At 39.1% G+C, this 21012-nt stretch overlaps 1 protein-coding gene across 1 annotated transcript in view; it reads right to left on the minus strand.

The window, feature by feature from the left end:
- Window positions 1-480: 480 nt before the first annotated feature.
- The window catches only part of stc (nuclear transcription factor, X-box binding stc), a 29750-nt gene continuing 9218 nt past the window's right edge, over window positions 481-21012 (minus strand). The window contains exons 7-17 of the mRNA XM_089734284.1: window positions 20158-20282; window positions 19284-19411; window positions 18543-18696; window positions 17199-17395; window positions 14312-14436; window positions 13693-13890; window positions 12956-13045; window positions 11072-11270; window positions 9596-9748; window positions 7790-7929; window positions 481-6737 (exon numbers count right to left, since the gene is read on the minus strand). Coding sequence (XP_089590410.1) covers window positions 6620-6737; window positions 7790-7929; window positions 9596-9748; window positions 11072-11270; window positions 12956-13045; window positions 13693-13890; window positions 14312-14436; window positions 17199-17395; window positions 18543-18696; window positions 19284-19411; window positions 20158-20282 — 1627 coding nt within the window. The 3' untranslated portion in view covers window positions 481-6619. The remainder of the gene's footprint in view (window positions 6738-7789; window positions 7930-9595; window positions 9749-11071; window positions 11271-12955; window positions 13046-13692; window positions 13891-14311; window positions 14437-17198; window positions 17396-18542; window positions 18697-19283; window positions 19412-20157; window positions 20283-21012) is intronic.

Consider the following 21012-nt stretch of genomic DNA (forward strand, 5'->3'; position numbering starts at 1 on the left):
GAGTTTAAACAGACTGCCCAAGAGCGATGTAAATGGAGGGATTTGAATTGAGCTCTACAACCCAGTATAGGGTAATAGGAAAGAAAGAAGAAGATATAAAAATGAATCTGCGTAATGTATGTACGCGCATAACTTCAAAACGCTGGCAACAAATTGGATCATTCTTTTCTTGTTGTGATTGTTAGTCAGGAGAAGGATCTTATAAAATAAGAAAATTCCGCGCAAAATTATAAAATTTAAGAAAACTGAACCACCATATTAAATTTTCTAATGTAACCTTATGGCTTTTGACATGACATTGACAAAATGCGTGCTGCAAATATCAGATTCGTTTATAAGAAAATTTAATAAAATCAATAATAAATTTTAGTCTTCGAAGCGAAGCGAGGGCGGGTTGTTAGTTTTTTTTACATTTAAGCACGTTTGAAATTGGATTATCCATTGGAATACAAATGCGGGGAAGAAATGAGTAAAATACAATTTAATGTGTAACTGTTTATTAATGTATTCATATTATATGTTCTGGAGCGTGTTATATTAATTCCTGAACACCAGGCAATTGAATGGAGTACGAACAAAAGTATTTGATATTTCAATATCAAATCAAATAATCTAAAGTAGATTTTATCAAATCTATTTTCATGATACATTTGTTACCCGCACAACTGTCGAACATCTGTTAGAATCTGTACGAGTTTAAACTGTAATACCTAGACTGTACTGACTGTAGAATAACATCTAAATCAACGGCAGACAGGATAATTTTCAACAATTGTTTCGTAATACATCTCACATTTGTTTGTAATATAGGTTAGGATACAGTTATACATTATTCCCTATCACCATGAATTAACACTATATAAATAATAAATTCCTAATAATATAATAAAAGACAGCTTGAGAGTAAAACAAATATTTAAAACAAAAAAAAACCCTCATTTCGATTTGAATTTAATATCATCATCCACTGCAAATAGAAGAATCTACAAGTTTTTCTTTTTAAATTTAAGTTCAGAAATTATATTTTATTGTATTACAAAAATTCTCCACGAAGCTACCGCCAGCTGTGTCGTGTACAATTTGGCACCTTAAGAAAACTTAATTCATACAATATGGTGTGATAAATGACTTGGTATCATAAGTCGACATTTTCCATGAACCAACATTAATTCTGTACGAATTGAATTTGACAAATAAACTTGGCCATGGGATGTAAACTTGTAAGGTGTTTAAAACAAGGAGCACCATCTTTTATAGGGGACGAGTTGAAAAAGTGTCCATCTGTAAACAGCAAATTATTGTTGGGAGTCTCACCGAAATAGCGCTAGTACAGGAAATGGAAATGATATGAATATAACGGCATTAAGCAGAATGAAGTTGCTGGATTTAAGTGAAGTGTGGTAGATTACGGCGCAGTTTTTAAAATCCTTCCACATGCTACTATGGCGCCACATTTCAGTAGGCAGCGGCTTGGCTCTGCTCCTGGCATTGCTGAAGTCCATGGGCGACGGTAACCACTTACCATCAGGTGGGCCGTACGCTCGTCTGCCTACAAAGGCAATAAAAAAAAAAAAAAACCTTAGTTATCTCCTTTTTAGCGGACACTTTTAAAATACACTTGACAATTCTTAGTTCTATCCTCCACGTTTAAAACTATAAGATACATATTACGTGATTTCATTGTATTATGTGATTAGACAGCATTCAAGTTCTGGTAGCTTTTAAGATAACAAAAGATACGGAAATATTTTAATCGAATTCTTTTCTGAAGCATCGTCAAAAATTGTTTTGTTTTTTTGCTGAACCTAACCCTTTAGGGTCCACACGTATTAGATAGACAGATAATAATCTTACATTACATTAGTCTTATACCGGTCACTCACATTCGCACGAATACGCAAACCCACAAGTGTAGGACGACATTTGCAAATGATTATGCAAAGTTTTAGCTACATTCGTGGTTTTCCAAGCTGTGTCAGTTTTTTAACGGACATCAAAGCGCACGAACCGCGATCCTCCGCGTAGTCTCCCACACATTCGTGTGACCAGTTGTGCCCACTATTGCGAAGGTAACGGACGTTTCCATTTTCATAGCCCGTGACGTCTACTGTGTAGCGTACCTTCATCATAGATTGAAACAACACCAAGGTGTTGGAGTTCATTGAACTCCTGTAAAATGAATCGACCATTCGGGACCCTCAAAAGAAATCCCATAACAACAGAATGGCCGTTAATGACGCCTAGGAAAGAATTAAAAACTCTTCAATGTTCTATTGACGAATTAAAAAAGAAGATAAATTCGTGAGACATTCGTAAACAAGTGTAGGAGGAAGCGCAAACGGGTTTTCAAATTGAGTACCGAACCTATTTGCACAGCCGTACAATGTGCAAATGTTCGCGCGCATATGAGTGGCCGGCATTAGGACCGCAAAGGGTTAAAGTAGGAATTATATAAAACATTCAAAAGTTAGTAAACAGATGACGAATCGTACCCAATCGCGTGCGATAGCATTTTGGCGGGATTTTTTAGCAAAGAACCAATTTTTCTGGAACAGTGATAATTTTGAAGGTTGATAGTTATGTGTTACAGACCAAATTAATTATTTATCTAGACTTCCGTGAACAGCTATTCGCTGCATTCTATTTTGTTTCGTAATATTTTAATAATGTGTTTTAGCTTTGTTAATATAATTTTACTCGTACAATATTACAAAAGACTTTTTTGTAATTTACCAAATCAGAAAAAATAAATAATAGTTTTTTTAATGTAATTTAATTTAATCTCATAAAAACTGACTGAATATCTCAAAATTCAGAAATAATAGGGAACGTTTTCGTGTTTTTAGAAGATTCTAGAAGAGGTATAAATATTAAAGAAAAAATATAATACGATTCGCATTGCTGTTATTTTAAACAAAAATAGAATAGAAAAGTCGACCTCTGTGATTACAATACATACAATATTTAAGACGTTATTCGGTCATTTATTTTTTATTTTTTAAAGATTCGTTCATGGTCAAGAATGGAATTTCGTTTCTAATTATTTACTATTAAATACTTTTAACATAAGTATTACACCATAAGGTATTAAATTCAGGATTAGGATTCTAGATTTGTTTTTATTGACACTGAAAAATAAAAAGTAGGTGCTCTGACAATAATTTTAAAATCTGAAATCCATATTGATGATCTTTATGAACCTGATCTGAAGGAAATGTTCGAGAATTAATATAAATAATGCCCTTTTGAACGAATTTTCATTGATTTTATTTTTGTCTTTTTATTTCAATCATACCAAATGACTTTTATAAATCCTTATATATATACATATTTATTTTATATTACCAAAAGATGTGATTAAATACCTGGTACAATTATTATATAAAAGTTTCTAACCGTTTTTTTTATAATTTCTAAATAAATTGAGTATATCGTGCAAAATACAATGTACAAACTTCTACTACATATATATAATATTAATAATAATTGTCCCTTTCGATATTATCATTAAACTTTTTTATACTTGACCACAAGGTAAGGTCCTGGCAATCGCAATTCTACTAGATTGTTTTCTATTTATAAAGGCGGGTATTCACCGGGTGCACTCCCCTGTATTAACCGAAGATTTGATTTTGAGCAAATTGTTACACTACTGCTTCACAGAGTACAACAGGACGTCAAATGAAACAGCTACATATATGAGTGTAGTAATATTAATTTCATATTTACGTAAAAGAAAGCCAAATAAACGGCATTTTTGTATAACAACTTGGATGTCGCAAATTTTATCATTGAAGGTAACGGAATGATGTGACCTTTTTTGAGGTCATATTATAGACCAGTGATTCTCAACCTTTTTTTTGTTGCGGCACATATTTAACGATTTCAAAATTTGGCGGCACACAAAAAAAAGATAAAAATTATTTACTTACTACAAAAAATTTTAATATACGAAATAAACTAAAATATACTATAATTTTTTTTTGTGGATTTCAATATATTCATGATTAAAATATTTTTCTTTTAAAATGATATAATTTAATAATATTAACATTATTATATATTCGCAAAATTTGGCGGCACACAAAAGTGCCGCGGAACAGTGGTCGAGAATCACTGTTATAGACGAATGCAGCCGGTGCGCCACTGCCTTTAATATAAACATTGAATCGGATTGTTCAAGATCGAACAAGAAATGTGTGTTTGGATTTTTTTTTTTTTTTCGGAAAGTGTAAACGATTATCATTTTGCCACGCGCACTATTAATATGTCCGCGGACAAATAATAATAGTTATGTACTGTTTTCTCCAGTTTTCATATTAAGCGATTAGAATATTATGCGAAGCGTTTTACACTTGCATTTTTTATTACAAATATTTTTTCGGTTTTTTAAGTTTTACCTTGTGATCTGGTATCCATGTTTCAACTATACGGCAACACCTTTAAATTAAGTAGATTTAACAATTACATATTCAACTCTTCCTAATGCGTCTTTAATTTCTATAATAAATAAGTAGAGACAAAACATTTACTATTAATATTAATAGCGGTCAGTAAAAAAAAAAACTCCTGTTGTTTCTTAACCGATTTTTTTGTTTAGTAGCTATTGACGACCATTAACAAAAAACAATAATGTTTTTTTTTGTATATTTTTTTGTTCATATCAATATAAAAGAGAACATGTCATACAAAAATTTAAGCCTTTAGGTACCTATCAGTAATTGTTGTCTAATTTCGATCACTGGGCGAATACTAGTTCGTATAAAATCATATAATATGTCAAACTCAAATACAGACCGAAACCCCTCAGATTACAATAAGAATAATTAAATATGTTATCTTTAGGCCAGAGATTCATTAATTATTGTCTGTTTTAATTATCAAGAGGTATTGGTGTATGCGATTTCAATAGCCTGTAGTTATTCCTACTATTTGTAAATTATTTCCATCGTCCATAGGAATGGTTCTAATTTCTACCTGGCTCCTCCAATTCGAACCTTGATTACTGGTAGGCGTGGCGTTGGTGCCACTGTTCTACTACGAAGCAATGGCTTCAGTTTGAAGGATATCAAAGCAGTTAATTCAAATTTAGACTGCATTATCGCTTCATAAAATGTTTATAAACAAAAGATCAATGTTTTAATTAAAACTTCGTTGTTTTGAAGCGCACTGTTGTCATATGAAACGCTATGAAACGAAAAAGCGACACTAGAAAGAGACAAACATATCTAGGCTGTGGTTTAGGTTAAAGTGAATTATATCTGAAGATTTCTTTTTATCGCACGCTTCTTTTATTATATTTTAGACTATTTTTCAAAAGAGCTAATTTCGTTCATCATAAATTTTCTAAGTAACGCGAGGAAGAAGGTTTTGTTAACACAAAGATTGCGGGTAGCGTTATCGTCTAAAATCAAAACACCGTGAACAATAGTCCTTACAAACTCTAAAACAATGGGTGATCGGTCGAAAGACCACAAACAGCTTCTCAAGGTCACCAGCATGAGCAATGTGACGTCACCAACTGATATTATAATGCGTATTATCTGTTCCATATAATAGAATTTTATTTTTCGGATATGCCATATAGTGAAAGACAACGTAATGAATATTATCTTCCAAACTCTTTCATGTTCAATTAAATTTTAAGATTATCTTACACATACACAAAATATAAAAATCACTACTGACGTTACTCGCGTGCACTGATTTACAAATAAATTATTTATTCAGATACTTTTAATGTATATATCCGAGTTTATTCAAAAACACACAATGGAATATTCGATATATTTTATAAGTTTAAATGTGTTTGTAAAACGGCCGATATCACTTTATCGAACACATTTATTGACGATGTCAAAATTATGCCAACGGGGTGCCAATATTGGGCATACCATACACAGTGCATTCACGTATTAAATAAATCTACGACCAGGATCGAACCGGCGTGACTCGGTTGTTGTTATCAGTGTTCCGCAGCAGCCTATTAACACGTTGAACGCCATATGAAAAATCGAGTACTTTCATTCACGTATTGCTTACCGGTGAGCCTTATCCTACTGAACCGTTTGGGCCGTGAGGGTCACTCGTGAGCCGCGTAAGGGTTTCAACGTAAGCGCTTCCTACGAGCCACAGTGTGCTTAATGCGAGTTTTTTTAACGTTCTCGATAGCGTAAAAGTTAACTCAAATTTGTATGTAGTTGAAACAGCGCCCCTAGAGGCAAACGTAGGCAAACGCGAACGTGAAACAGAAGTGAGCCGCGTGGCCCTTTAGTCGAATCTAACGACGTGATTTTAAAATTCAATAGAAACTTGTATTTATTAACAAGTCTTTTAAAATACATATTATGTTAAAAACTAGACGTCAGGTAAAAGTCGTTAATTTTTATCATCCATACAAATTATCGTATTTTATACATTTTAGAATGAAAATCTCAAGTTGATATCGTTTATCAAAAATTCTCAAGTTGATCAAAAATTACCGATTCCCTGATTTCGTATTGGCTCGAATGATTTATGTTAGTTAGTACTCTAGGCCCACCGGTGAGTCGAAAAGCGTTCGACGTGTTAATGTTGTATAGTACTGGATAATTCAATGGACGCGTTGTTACGTTTTGAGTTAATTTTCTGGCGGATTGTCGAAGTAATCGATCTTGGGTTCGGCCGCCGTCTGCTTGGGCTGACTGCGCGACGCCCAGGCGTTCGATGACGTCAGCGTCGCCCAACCGCCTGGCGACCTTCGGACAAGAAAAGCATTATCATCATCTAGAAATTTCTGTATATCCATGTTTTACTTAGACTGGTGTTTATATCATCGTACATTTTAATTATAGAATTATAGGTAAGTGAACGACTTTTAAATTTATCTTTTTCTTTGTGTACTGTAAAATTTTGAAATGTTTATAATTTTATTGGGTTGTAAAAAAAAATGTTCAGGATCATTAGCTTCATCCGAACTTCAGAGGTATGGGGTTGGATGTCAATTGTTTCAGTTTTTCAATTTGTATTTGTTCCAAATAATTGGTAGAGATACAGATTTCCAGGAAAAGACAAAACACACTATACATAAATGATTATTATCGGCGGAAGACTTGAATTTGACAGTGACCATGGCGTTTGCTATATCGACAACTCAATGAATTCATAAGCCGTGATAGGAATCCGTTTAATAATATTATTCTTTATTGTACGGTATGTACATACCTAACTCAATACGTTGACGCGCCGTGCGTCGTTATTGTGGTGTCAAATTATTTTATTATATTCTTGTATAGCAGTGCACTTAGCAACACGTACTCGTTAACACGCTACCATTTGTACTTAGCTAACATAATGTTACGCTGGTAAGCGTAACGCCATCTATCGCCGAATAGTCGAACGAATATCGAAGGATCCAGAATGCTCGAGAATTACAGCGCCATCTAGTGCCAGATAGCGGGAACTGCGACTAGAGATGTGTGGAAAATTCTTGATGATTCTAGGGATGAGGTACCGGCTATAAAAGAGTTGTAGGGATGGCACTCAGTCAGTTAGTAATCGGAACTACTTGAAGCGAAACAGCGAACGGATCACCTGAAGCGAAGCGGAACAAGCGAATTGAGAGTTTTAAAGTGTTTTTGAAGTGATTAAGTGTTTTAAGTGTTGAATACAGTTTTTAAGTTGTACTTTGGTGAAATTTTATTTATCCCGAACCTCAGCGCGTCACAATAATAAAGTTGCTCAAACAACATACTCTTTTGGAACTTTACAAACTTCCCCTTGGACCCCAACAGTATTGTTTAATAGTTACTTGTTAGCGGCGGAGGAGGAGGTCGTCGAGGATGAAGAGGCGGCGGAGGAGTGCGCGGTCCGCAGCACGGGGCCGGGCACGCGCCGCCGGCCCGCCTCACGCGACAACACCTCCATTATGCTCATCGCCGGCAACCACGACTGTCAACACAACGATGAAATATCACACACTATATTACCTTGTTACACTACCCGACTCTAAGGAGCAATGTACGAAATTCTTCCTTCTCCACGTTTTTTTGTGGTTTAGATGGACGAGCTCACGGCCCATCTGGTGTTAAGTAGTTACCGGAGCCCATAGACATACAAATACAAAGCAAATGCCGCCACCCACCTTGAGATATGAGTTCTAAGGTCTTAGTATAGTTACAACGGCTGCCCCACCCTTCAAACCGAAACGCATTACTGCAGAAATAGGCAGGACGGTGGTACCTACCCGTGCGGCCTTACACGGCCGTGCGGTCTATGGGCTCCAGAAACTACTTAACACCAGGTGGGCTGTGAGCTCGTCCACACAACTAAGCAATAAAAAAAAAAACTTCACGACTTATGTATCGTGTCAGCTACCACCGATAAATTTAGTACACAAGGGATTTCGGGGGCGATAAATCGACCTAGCTACGATTTATTTTCAGAAAATGTTGTTTTATCCGTGTTTTCAATAATCAACTTTATCGATAATCAACTTTATGACTCTTCCCGACATCTATTGGCGAATAATAATACTATTTTTCATAATTGAGAGCAACTAACTGCTTCAAAGACACAATAACACTAAAGCTATTTCAGCAGATGGCGTTGTTAAGCCACCCGAAGCCACTTAAAAATGCCTAAACGATCAAACAAAAAAAAAACGAGCAAAGTTTGGTCATCGTCTCGTTTGCATAAGATAGCCGGAAGGGAACCGACGGCGCAGTGCCACCACTGCGCGGACCGCGACGAGGAAGACACAGCGGAACACACGCTGGCGCGTTGCTCTGGATTCGACGAGCAACGCGCCGCCCTCGTCGCGGTCATAGGAGAGGACCTCTCGCTGCCACGCGTCGTGGCTACGATGCTCGGCAGCGACGCGTCCTGGAAGGCGATGCTCGACTTCTGCGAGTCCACCATCTCGCAGAAGGAGGCGGCGGAGCGAGAGAGGGAGAGCTCTTCCCTTTCCGCACCGATCCGTCGCCGTCGAGCCGGGGGCCGGAGGCGGGAATACGCCCGCACGTCCCGGCCCCTGTAGGTGGCGGCCTCCCCCCGGTGAAGGTGAAGGGGCGACCTGAGGGGGTGAGGCCGCGCGGCGCGCTACCAGCACTCTAGCGCGCTGCCGTGGAGTGAATAGAGCGACCGGTTGACGGTGTATCGCGTCCCGACCCGGCAGGCTGGTTCTGGTCCAGCGGGGTATTCCGGGACACCAGCGGTACCGTCTGGGCGGCCCGACGGGCTGCCGTACCGAGACGGCCGACGTTTCAGAGCCTTCGATTCGCCTCGAAGGCTCCGTCGGCTGGGCGTCCTTGGGGTGAGCCGCGCCGTCTGGTTGTAGTGTTGACCGCGGTAGCCCCCCTACCTCATCCGGGTTCTGACCTCGGAGGGGATCGGACGTCGGGTGTAAGAGTGCAGGGGAGTCGTTTAGTGGGTGGGTCCTAAAATCCTTGGGCCCGCGGTCTGCTCACAACACCATGCAGATCGTTGAGTCTCACATACCCCGCGCGCCCCTTTTGCGCGGGGACCCCGTAGGAGGTTCGGCCCTCTACCCGAAAAAAAAAAAAAAAAAAAAAAATGGTCATCGTCTCGTAAGGTAATAATTGCAGTGATAAGGTACCTTCTCCTTGTCGGCAGTGGCCACCACGTTCCTGTTGGGCTCCGCGTCGTAGGCCACGCTCTCGCAGCCGAAGTGCTCGCACAGCTCGTGGATGAACTGCCGCTTCTGTCTGTTCATCGACGGGAACGAGTGCGAGCGAGTCTTCTGTTTCGACTGGGGGGAACATTGAGAGCAATTTAAAAATTCGAACGCAATAGATTGGGTGCGTTTTTTTTATTTATTACTGGCTGACCCGGCAGACTTCGTAGTGCCTCAATCGATAAATAAAAGACACAAACAAAAGGAATCCGTCCGACGGGGGGACATCAATGGGAAAACAAAATTGTTATTTTTAATTAATTCCGAGCATTTTCATATTTATCTACCTTTTAAACCTTCTCTGGACTTTCACAAATCATTCAAGACCAAAATTAGCTAAATCGGTCCAGCCGTTCTCGAGGTTTAGCGACTAACGAACAGCAATTCATTTTTATATAATATATAGATTACTATAGTAGAATTATTTTGTCCGTGCAGTTTGGGTCATAAAAAATCGGAGCGGTGAAGCGAGTATTTCGCTCTCTCTTCCACTCATGAGTCTTATGGACGGGCATAGTGATGCGCATTAATGTTGACGATAAGCGTTATCGATAGTGTATTTAGTTTTGTCATTTTGTGGGTTAGTGATAAAAATGAAAGAAAAAATCACTAATCGAACACTTACACTACATATCGCCGCCGCAAGTTAACGAGAACGGTAAAAATTAACACTATGTAACTTTTCGGGTCCTATTCTTATTTCAGTGAAAAATTTTAACACATTGTTGATAACAACACGTGCAAATATAATTTTGAATAAATTTTGCCGTTTTGATACAAAACAAAGGAGTAACCATTGTGTCACTAAAGAAATTCAGAGAACGAATGCATAAAAACACATTTCTCTTCGACATAATGTACTCTAATTTGCAGGTAAGTACAAATGACTCATAACATAACAATGTCTCACCACCCTTCGTATACCACCCCGCCGCCGTGTACCTGCCTTCGCTAACTCATTTGTTTTTATCGATAATGGCGTTGCGCCCGCGCAACATGCTCACTGCCCTAGCCGGGCTATGTTTTATGATCCAAACTGCACGGACAAAATAATTCTACTATAGTATTATATATATTTTGTTAAAAGGGGCCTGTACGAGTCATGTATCGTACATGGCACGCGCGCATTCACATCAGCACTTTTACATCGCTTTACTCGAATCGTAGTATAAAGCGCTAGTACTCGTTCAGCACTATTTGTGCCGTGAAGCAGTAGTGCGTTTCGGTTTGAAGGGCGGGGCAGCCACTCTAACTATACTGAGATCTTAGAACTTATATCTCAAGGTGGGTGGCGCATTTACGTTGTAGATGACAATGGGCTCCAGTAACCACTTAACACCAGGTGGGCTGTGAGCTCATCCACCCATTTAAGCAATAAAAAAAAAGACCGTCGCTCACCTTCTTGGCGAGGTGCACGAGCTCGGTGAGCTGGTTGTGCACGTGGTAGGCGAAGGCGGGCTCGCGCTGGGCGGTGGTGCGCACGTGCTCGCTGTAGCGCGGCGCCAGCTTGGCGGACACGTCCGGGTTGCGGATCTGCAGCGCCAGCGCCATCTGCCGCGTGCGCGCCTCCACGCGGCACTCGTCGTCGCACTCCAGCCTGCACGATTTCATACAACCTTGAAGAGACTTTTTGGCGGGAACGCGAGGAGTGAAGTAGCGTGAGATTTGTTTTATTTTGTTTATTTTGTGTTTCTTCAGGTTTAAATTTGTAATAACGGTGGTTTATTAACTTACATACAGTGCCCACCTGAACAACGTCGCAGCGAAACTGAGAACCAGGAACAATATCCTACAAAAGCTGACAGGGACAACGTGGGGAGCCTCAGCCAACTGTCTGAGGACATCCGCCCTGGCCCTGGTATATACGACGGCAGAATACTGCGCCCCTGCATGGTTAAACAGCTCCCACACTACTGTAGTCGATACGCAACTAAACCACACCATGCGCCTAATCACGGGGTGCTTAAAACCAACCCCTCTACACTGGCTTCCGGCTCTGAGCAGCATTACCCCACCCCACCTTCGCCGCACCCACCACCTATACGCAGAGATAGAAAAGGCGCTTAGACGACCCGAGCTGCCTATCAACAGGGACCTAGCCAACTTCAAACCGACGAGATTGAAGTCACGAAACCCACCGGCATTACAGGCACACCAACCACACTCCAATTGGAACACAAACGAGGCCTGGGTTAAAGAATGGTCAGCCAGATGCATCCCACCTGAACTGTTCGAGCTGAATCCACACTCCCGCCCACCTGGTTTCAGAGAAAAACGCCCAATCTGGTGCATGCTTAACCACCTGAGAACGGGAGTTGGCCACTGTAACCAGCTGCGGAAGAGATGGGGCTGGACGGAAAACGAAAGCTGTGAATGCGGATGCCCAGAGCAAACTATGCGCCACATTGTCATGGAATGCCCACTAACGAAATTCGCAGGCCAAGTGGAAGATCTCAAAAATTTAACAGAAGAAGCTATCGATTATTTCACAAACTGTAAATTTAAATTATAACCACGCAGTGTAAACGAATGCCATACGATAAATAAATAATTAACTGTTTAATATCTGTGTTTAAGTGCACAAAAGTGGGAAAAAGGAAACAAAGCCGCTGAACGTAATTACTCGGGATCGTCCAGAAAGTCCACTGTAAAAATCTCAGTAAATGATCACCATTTTACTAAGATTATATATCATCGCCATCCCATACCATCTCATTTAATTTCATTTCATTTCACTCCATATTATCATTTTTCATAAAAATAAGAATATAAATTAAATTAAGACATGACTTAAAGGTCTTAGTTACCAGGTCATAAAATACCTTTAAAAAAAAAACATTGAGCAAAAAAATGTACGTAGACAGTAATGTATATTCATAAACTCAAAAGACACACTATATCTTTTAACATAACTGTAGGGACACAGTTTGAGTAGCGCGTGTGGTACATCGCTTGTTATAGTCGGTCGTACATAGTCCGCCCGATATGGCAGACACTTGACAATATTGGACGTATATACGGAGTAAAATAGAAACTAACTTATTTTATTTTATAAAGGTTAGTTAACACCTTCACTCGCTTTATAAACCATACAATAACTGTTCACTTTTAAGTTTAAAATTAAACTATCTATAGCTTATCTAATACCGAACAATTTTCATTTTATTTTCGTCTGTTTGAATCGATAAGTTAGTTTTATTTTATATAAACATAATACACACACCCAGAAGTGCGTATAAGTCGTTGCATATTTGTTTACTGGATAGCACAGACAATACATACGTTTTGAGCATATTGACGGCGCGCTGTGCGTCGGACAAGTCAACAGAGCCTCCCTCCTGAATCTTGGTGGCGGCAAGAGCACTCATCATTCTATAAAGTAACAATAATATTTTATTTATTGATGTGTTTAAAAAATTTAATATACTCTGTTGTATTTTTACGAGCAGATATGTGTGTAATGATTTTAATGAGCATGCAACTATTGTATGTATATTTATGTATTGTATGTGTGTGTATGTGTGTGTGTATGTGTATTTCAATTGATTGGTACACCGCGTGTAATTAGTTTGTAAGCGATTCTTTTCCACTTGATGGTTGTCTGGAAGAGATTTCTCTTAGCGATAAGACCGCCAATTGTACTTTTTTGTATTTAATGTTTCGCATGGTTTGTTTTGTTGGTGTACAATAAAGAATACTCTATCTGTCTCTCTCTATTTATTTAAAGTAGGTTCGTTTGCCTATTTGTATTCAGATTTATAACAATGAAATCTATACTAATATATAAATCTACAGTGGTTTTTACGGATGTTCCGTTATAACTACTGAACTATGCATCCGATTGACTTGAAACTTGGTATCTATGTAGAAAATACATGTACTTAATGGATAGGCTAATATTTATATGAGTGTTGGACTCCCTAATAATAATGACAATAAATAATAATGTTAATTTTAAATGCCCAACGAAGCGGACGGGTAAAGCTAGTTGTATAGATAATTAAAAGGCCGCTACTGACTTATCGTAATCCCGTGCGTTTTCGAAGCAAGGTCTCTCGGCTGATTTCCGTTTGCAGGGGCACGTGGCGCGCACGGTGCGGCGGCACGGCGCCGCGCTCGGGCACAGCGCGCCCGCGCCGCCCGCCGCGCCGGAGTGGCACGCGGCGCCGCACGGGTGCCCGCAGCTCGCCCGCTTCTCGTTGCACGGCTGGGTGCACCTGCGTCACAACATTAGTGCGTCGCCGTGTATTTATTTTTTTATTGCTTAGTTGGGTGGACGAGCTCACAGCCCACCTGGTGTTAAGTGGTTACTGGAGCCCATAGACATCTACAACGTAAAAGCGCCATGCACCTTGAGATATAAGTTCTAAAATCTCGGTATAGTTAGTTACAACGGCTGCCCTACCCTTCAGACCGAAACGCATTACTGCTTCACGGCAGAGATAGGCAGGGCGGTGGTACCTACCCGCGCGGACTCACAAGAGGTCCTACCACCAGTAAGTTATATCACTCCTCAGTACTTTTTAACTTTGAAATATTTTAAGGCAAAAACAAAACAATAAAATTCTTTATTATCGTGTATCTGTCCACACGTTTTTTTTTAATTTTTTTTTTTTTTTAGTAAAACTCAATACTCACTTGCCGGCATCGCACGGTCCCTTGTGACAGACCTTGATGCAGGTATGTTTACCGCAAGGGAGAGGTTTGCCGCACGGGAGGCCGCACGAGAACTCTTCTTGCGAACACGGGATGGTTTTTCGTTCCTGTCAAAAAAATACGACGTCAAGTCAGTGGTTAGGGTATTTGAAATGAAGTTTTTTTTAACACGATTTAGGGTCTGAATTAGGGTAGAAACAATTGCATAAGGAAAGTCCGTTACGCCCTCTGTATGTGACTTTCTCTCTCACTTTCTATATCTCGTATAATAACCGGCAAACTTCTTGAGCATTTGTCGACGTAGTGGGGGTAAGTTTGCGCATGGTACACTCACGTGCAAAAACATTACTTACTCTGCGTCATAATGCTATTAAATTATTAAAATCAACATATGTATTTATTTATATATTTATTAGAACATCAACAAAACATATAGGTTAATAATTGTAATAATTTAATCTTGGGGTAAAATAGATATTCCTTCTATTAAGTCAAAACTAGAGCTGTTGCCAGGTCTTGGTTCAGTTGAAGCGAAGCTGGTATTTGTAATTTTTTTTTCGTTATCATAATCTTGACCATCATCATCATCACTGTTTTCATCACCCGAGTCGCTATCATCGTGATGAGTCGACATAGGGCTCATCGGCGTAGTTTACAACTCGGTCGATTCGGTCTTCTTTTTTGTCTATAATTAATTATTTTTTGAAGATATTCGATTCGTAGTAATCGAATGTTACTTTTTTCATTTACTAGCTTCCGATTATTTTCTGTCCTTTTTTTCCATCTGAAGCCTAGCTCTTTCATAATCCGTCGTAAGCTTAATTCCGAGCCATTAAAATTTATATCTTCTTTAAATTTTTCGAAGCCTTTCTACGGTACGGAGTTTCGCTGCTTGTTATGTAGTTATTATGATTACATCTTTTTATTACAGATTGAACGAAACTATCCATTCCGGTAACTTTCTTCTTCCCTGATCTTTTCTTACCCGGAGTCCGAAACACGGCGAGCAAGCCAGAGCCTTTAGCTTCGTTAATAATGCACCTAACAGTACTCACTAATGTTTTTATTGCTTCCGAAGTCTGTTTTAATTTTTCCATATCATTCTTCCCATGTTTTATAAAGAAGCAATATACGTCGTACACAAATTTTCTACCCTTTCTTTTAAGTACTACACCAGTTTGTCACGGCATAGTGTATGTTTTATAAAAAATCAACAAACACTCAACAAATAGCAATGGCAACAAAGTCCACAAGCAATTATAACAAATAACTTAACGATTAATAACGATAGACTTTCCACTGTACGCAAGCGTACTTTTGGGAGCAAGCGGAATGAGGGCGCAGTGCGGGACGCAGGGTTCGACTGATCTACCAATAACGCGCTCGATACGATTTCCCCTGCCGTCGCGCCTCACCCTCACCACCAAAGTGATCTAAAATTCGGTTCTGCGCAGTCAAGGTCATTTGCTCACGAAGTTTGCCGATTACTATATATCGTTTTTTTTCATTTTTTAATACCCTTTTTGATAATAACAAAACAGTTTCTAAGAGGTCAAAAAAGTTCAAAGAGCTATCTACTGACAGGCCTATATCTGTACTAGTAATTGTGAATAATCTTGAACACATACGATACAAGTTAAGAGTCGCACAGCGGGCGATGGAGAGAGCTATGCTAGGTATTTCTCTAAGGGACAAAATCCGGAACGAAGAAATTCGACGGCGAACCAAAGTCGACGACATAGCTCTCAAAGCTAGCAGGCTGAAGTGGGAATAGGCCGGTCACATCTGTCGAGCCAGCGACGCCAGGTGGGAGAGGAAAGTCCTCGAATGGAGGCCACGGATGGGTACAAGGAGCGTGGGGCGTCCTCCAACCAGGTGGACTGACGACTTAGTGCGCACGGCGGGAAGTCGTTGGATGCAGAAGGCGGAGGACCGCATTATGTGGAAGGCATTGGGGAAGGCCTATGTCCAGCAGTGGGCAGATAAAGGCTGATGATGATGATGATGATGATGATGATGTGAACACATACCATCTTACTTTGGCTTCCAAATTGTTGTAAATTGCGTGTTTGTATTATTAACATTTTGTTCACGAGATCATACGTCAAAAGTTTGTCTGCATCGCTCACTTAATGTCTCTCTCTAATCTGTATCGACACACAACCTAAGTGTAAGGTTGGACTTTTTAGCAAACGCGAGGAGTGAAGTTGTTTGATTTGTTTTAGTTTTATCTATTTAGTGTTTCTTCGGGTTTAAATGTGCAATAACGGTGGTTTATTAACTGTTTAATATCTGTGAAAGTGCACAAATGTGGGAAACAAAGCCGCTGAACGTAGCTTCTCGGGATCCTTCAAAAAGTTCACTGAAAAACTCTCAGTAAATAACCACCATTTTACTGAGATTATATTTTATCCCATATCATCTCATCTTATTTCATTTAATTTCATCTCAATTGATTAATGTCTCAAATTAATCATCTTCATTCCATTTCACTCCATATTATAATTTTTCATAAAAATAAGAATATCAATTGAATATGCAATTTCGAAAAGGGCACATGTCGCATATTTTGTCAAATAGGTTTTTTCATTTACATGTAGTTTTGAGGCTTACCTACACCCATTTTATAATAATTCCAGTAATTTTCAATTGCTAATTAACACTAAAATATATCTCAAAAGTTAATATTTAAAATTTTACACTGCTTTAGAAAATAATCAGTTTTTTTCATTTTCTGAACATTTTACAGTGCCCTTTTCGAAATTGCATATTCAATTAAAATAAGACTTGACCTAAAGGTCTTAGTTACCACGTTATAAAATCCCTCAAAAAAAATAAGTGCAAGCTCTGCAGCGGCTCTGACGCGTACCTCGTGTCCGCCGTGGCAGGTCCTGGTGGTGAGCACGACGCAGGGCGGACAGTCCCCGGTGTGGCACGAGTGCAGCGGCTCGTGCCCGCAGGGGCGCGCGCGGCGGCACGGCGCGCTGCAGGGCGGGGGCCGCGTGCCGCAGCGCACGGGCGGCAGCAGCACCTCGCGCCCGCACGTACAGCTCAGCTCCTCGAAGCCTGGGGGTACAGGTTAGCAGCTAACAGTAAAACCGTCGTAAGTCCGCACGGGTAGGTACCACCGCCCCGCCTATATATTATAGTAACTAGCGACCTGCCCTCGCTTCGCTTCGGAAACTGTAATTTATTATTGATTTCTCCACAATTTCATGGATGTTATTATACATCGAAACCTTCCTCTTCAATCACTCTATCTATTAAAACAAAACCGCATCAAAATCCGTTGCGTAGTTTTAAAGATTTAAGCATACATAGGGACAGAGAAAGCGACTTTGTTTTATAATATGTATGATGCGTTTCGATTTGAAGCAACAAAGGTTACCGATTTGTGTTATAACCTAATATAGAGGTAAATTCGTGTCAAGCGTAAGCATGGCGGACAACTCCTTAGGTACAAAGATGTAGTTAAGCGTCACATGAAGAAGTGGTGGTTTTTCACTGGTGGTAGGACTTCTTGTGAGTCCGCACGGGTAAGTACCACAACCCTGCCTATGTCTGCCGTGAAGCAGTAATGCGTTTCGGTTTGAAGGGTGGGAGGTACCCGTTGTAACTATACTGAGACCTTAAAACTTATATCTCAAGGTGGGTGGCGTATTTACGTTGTAGATTGTACGGCTGTGAGCTTGTCTACCCATCTAAGCAATTAAAAAAAAACCCTTTTTATTTATACAAAAACGGTATTGTAACAACTTTGAATTATATAAGAATAATAGGTGAATTCACGAGGTACCATACACAAGCCTTAAAGAATTTTAGATGGATAATATAAAATAAGATGTTTCATCGAAGTAAACGGGGTAAATAATCCATTATTAAATTTAAGATTTACTTGTTTCCATATTAAATTACTAACTTTCACTGGATTATTTTGTACTATTTTTTTAGTGATATTCACATCTAGCACTAATATTAAACTGTTCGTATTGTATTTATTATATCGTTATTACTGGTGGTAGGACCTCTTGTGAGTCCGCACGGGTAGGTACCACCGCCCTGCCTATTTCTGCCGTGAAGCAGTAATGCGTTTCGGCTTGAAGGGTGGCGCATTTACGTTGTAGATGTCTATGGGCTCCAGTAACCACTTAACACCAGGTGGGCTGTGAACTCGTCCAACCATCAAAGCAATAAAAAAAATTGGGTTACTAACTGAGCGTGGGGCACGGCGCACAGTGTCCTGTGTGACAGAAGTCCTGACAGCGGTGCGTCTGGCAGGCGAGCGAGCGCCCGCACACGAGCCCGCACCGGTGCTGCGGGTCCGCGCAGCAGCACGCGCGGCAACGGTGCCGACCGCACGACAGTTTCTAGTTCAACACACATCGTTCATGTGATGAGAATGTATCTCGCTATTAATCAAAAAGTTTTAGGAGACTTTTAGGCGGGAAGTCGAGGAGTGGAGCTGTGTGATTTGTTTTATTTTGTCTATTTAGTGTTTCTTCAGGTTGAAATGTGTAGTAACGGTGGTTTATTAACTGTTTAATATCTGTGAAAGTGCACAAATGTGGGAAAATTAAACAAAGCCGCTGGACGTAGCTTCTCGGGATCCTCCAAAAAGTCCACTGAAAAAATCTCAATAACTGATCACCATTTTACCGAGATTATATTTCATCTCATCTCATTTCATTTCATTTCGTACCATACCATGTTTTATATTAATGAACTTCATTTCATTTCACTTAATATTATCATTTTCCATAAAAATAAGAATTTATATTAAAATAAATCTTGACCTTGAGGTCTTAGTTACCAGGTCATAAAATCCCTTAAAAAAAGTTTTAACTCCAAGCGGGTAGAAAGCCACCACTGAGTACGTGCTACGAATTAGCAATACTTTTCTTTTTAAATAAATTGTACATTGGTTAATGGTTAATTTAAATACTACAATAATTACCTTATTACATTTCTTCTGACAGAACACATTGTTATACATGTCCGGTAGTTCAGCGCACGGAACCTCGCGGTTCGAATGACCACAGCGGCACGGCAGTAAGGTCTTGTCAGGACAAACGGGACAAGGACCTAGATAAAGTCCAATTATATTTTATTATTTGTCGATTAAATCACGTTATATTTCGAAGAGTTAATTAATTTTATTTTACTACCGTCATTATCTACAGGGTAGAATAAAATGGATAAATCATGATAATGAAAAAAGTGTTTTATATTGATACAAACATATATACTGTGTCGGTTAAAATATAAGTAGTTACGACAGTTACAATACAATGTGATATTTAAACTTAAATAATTTATCTATAATTCGGCAAAATAACATTCCATAGTCGAGTCCATGCTTATAGTGAATACTTATCAATAAATATAAGAATAAGAAAAAAAAATGGCTTTATGTTTATTCACTATTTATGCCTTCGCCCATGATTTACCAGATCAACTTGAGATTTCGTACACTTCAGCGAAGGTTTTGGTCATTGTTCCTTCAAAGTACCTCAGGTGTTGTGAGAGTAATACCAACAATTCCTGTATTTCATACATATAGTGATAGTGACCTCATTTAGAATATACTAGCGACTCGCCCTCGCTTCGCTTCGGAAACTGTAATTTATTATTGATTTCTCCACTATTTAATGGATGTTATTATACGTATAAACCTTCCTCTTCAATCACTCTATCTATTAAAAAAACCGCATCAAAATCCGTTGCGTAGTTTTAAAGATTTAAGCATACATAAGGATATAGGGACAGAGAAGGCGACTTTGTTTTATACTATGTAGTGATGTAGTTAAAATTTAGAAAATTATGCACACCTTCATGACAGTCTAGTTTGCAGAAATGCTTGTCACCGGCCGGGCCGCAGGGCAGCGGCTTGGCGCAGATGTTTCCGCACAGCGGGATCGGATCCGTGCACGACTTGCGTTTGTCTTTTGGTATTCTGTGGAATGTTTAACATTTCATTATATGTAGGATGTAAATTTGAAAATTAAAAAAAATTTAAATGAGACACGGTCTCTAAATGCGATAATCAGCCCCCGAAGACTAATAGTCGACCAAAGTTACATATAGTAGGTAGCCCTTCTTTCTGTCGAGAGGTTCCGTCTAAGAGCGCAATAATGAGTTCATGCCTCAAGGACAGCATTCACGTTGTCATGTCTATGGTATCCGGTAACCAATTGAAGACATGAGTGGATGAAGGGGTTAAGTACCATTTTAAAGATTTTTGATTCTTTACATTGAATGAAGGTGTTATGTGCTTAAAAACCATATTAGCCCTTAAAACGCCGGGTTTAAAGGATATTATTAGAATTTTTTTTAGAATTTTTAGAAAAAGAAAAAGTACAAGTAGCAAAAGTTTGTTGCCCGTTTTCTTAAAATTAAAAAATTGTATCATATCCCCTTCATTCACTCATGTCTTCAATTTTTACCAAGTACCAGTTCCCAAGTCAATGCAATAAAAAAGAACACTTTATAAATACTAGTGGTCCCCCGGTAGTCGAAATTCGTCTATAATTAAATGAAATTGTAAGCTTGTACACTGTTATGATTCTATTGTCAAAGATTATTTTACTTTCGTAATCACAGATCTCGCCAAGACTACACTTTAGACAAATATTAATAATGACAACCAATATATTATAATCTCTTCTCAATTTGACCATAGATTA

Source organism: Bombyx mandarina, chromosome 17, assembly GCF_030267445.1.
Source record: "Bombyx mandarina strain Sakado chromosome 17, ASM3026744v2".
Classification (NCBI taxonomy): Eukaryota; Metazoa; Arthropoda; class Insecta; order Lepidoptera; family Bombycidae; genus Bombyx; species Bombyx mandarina.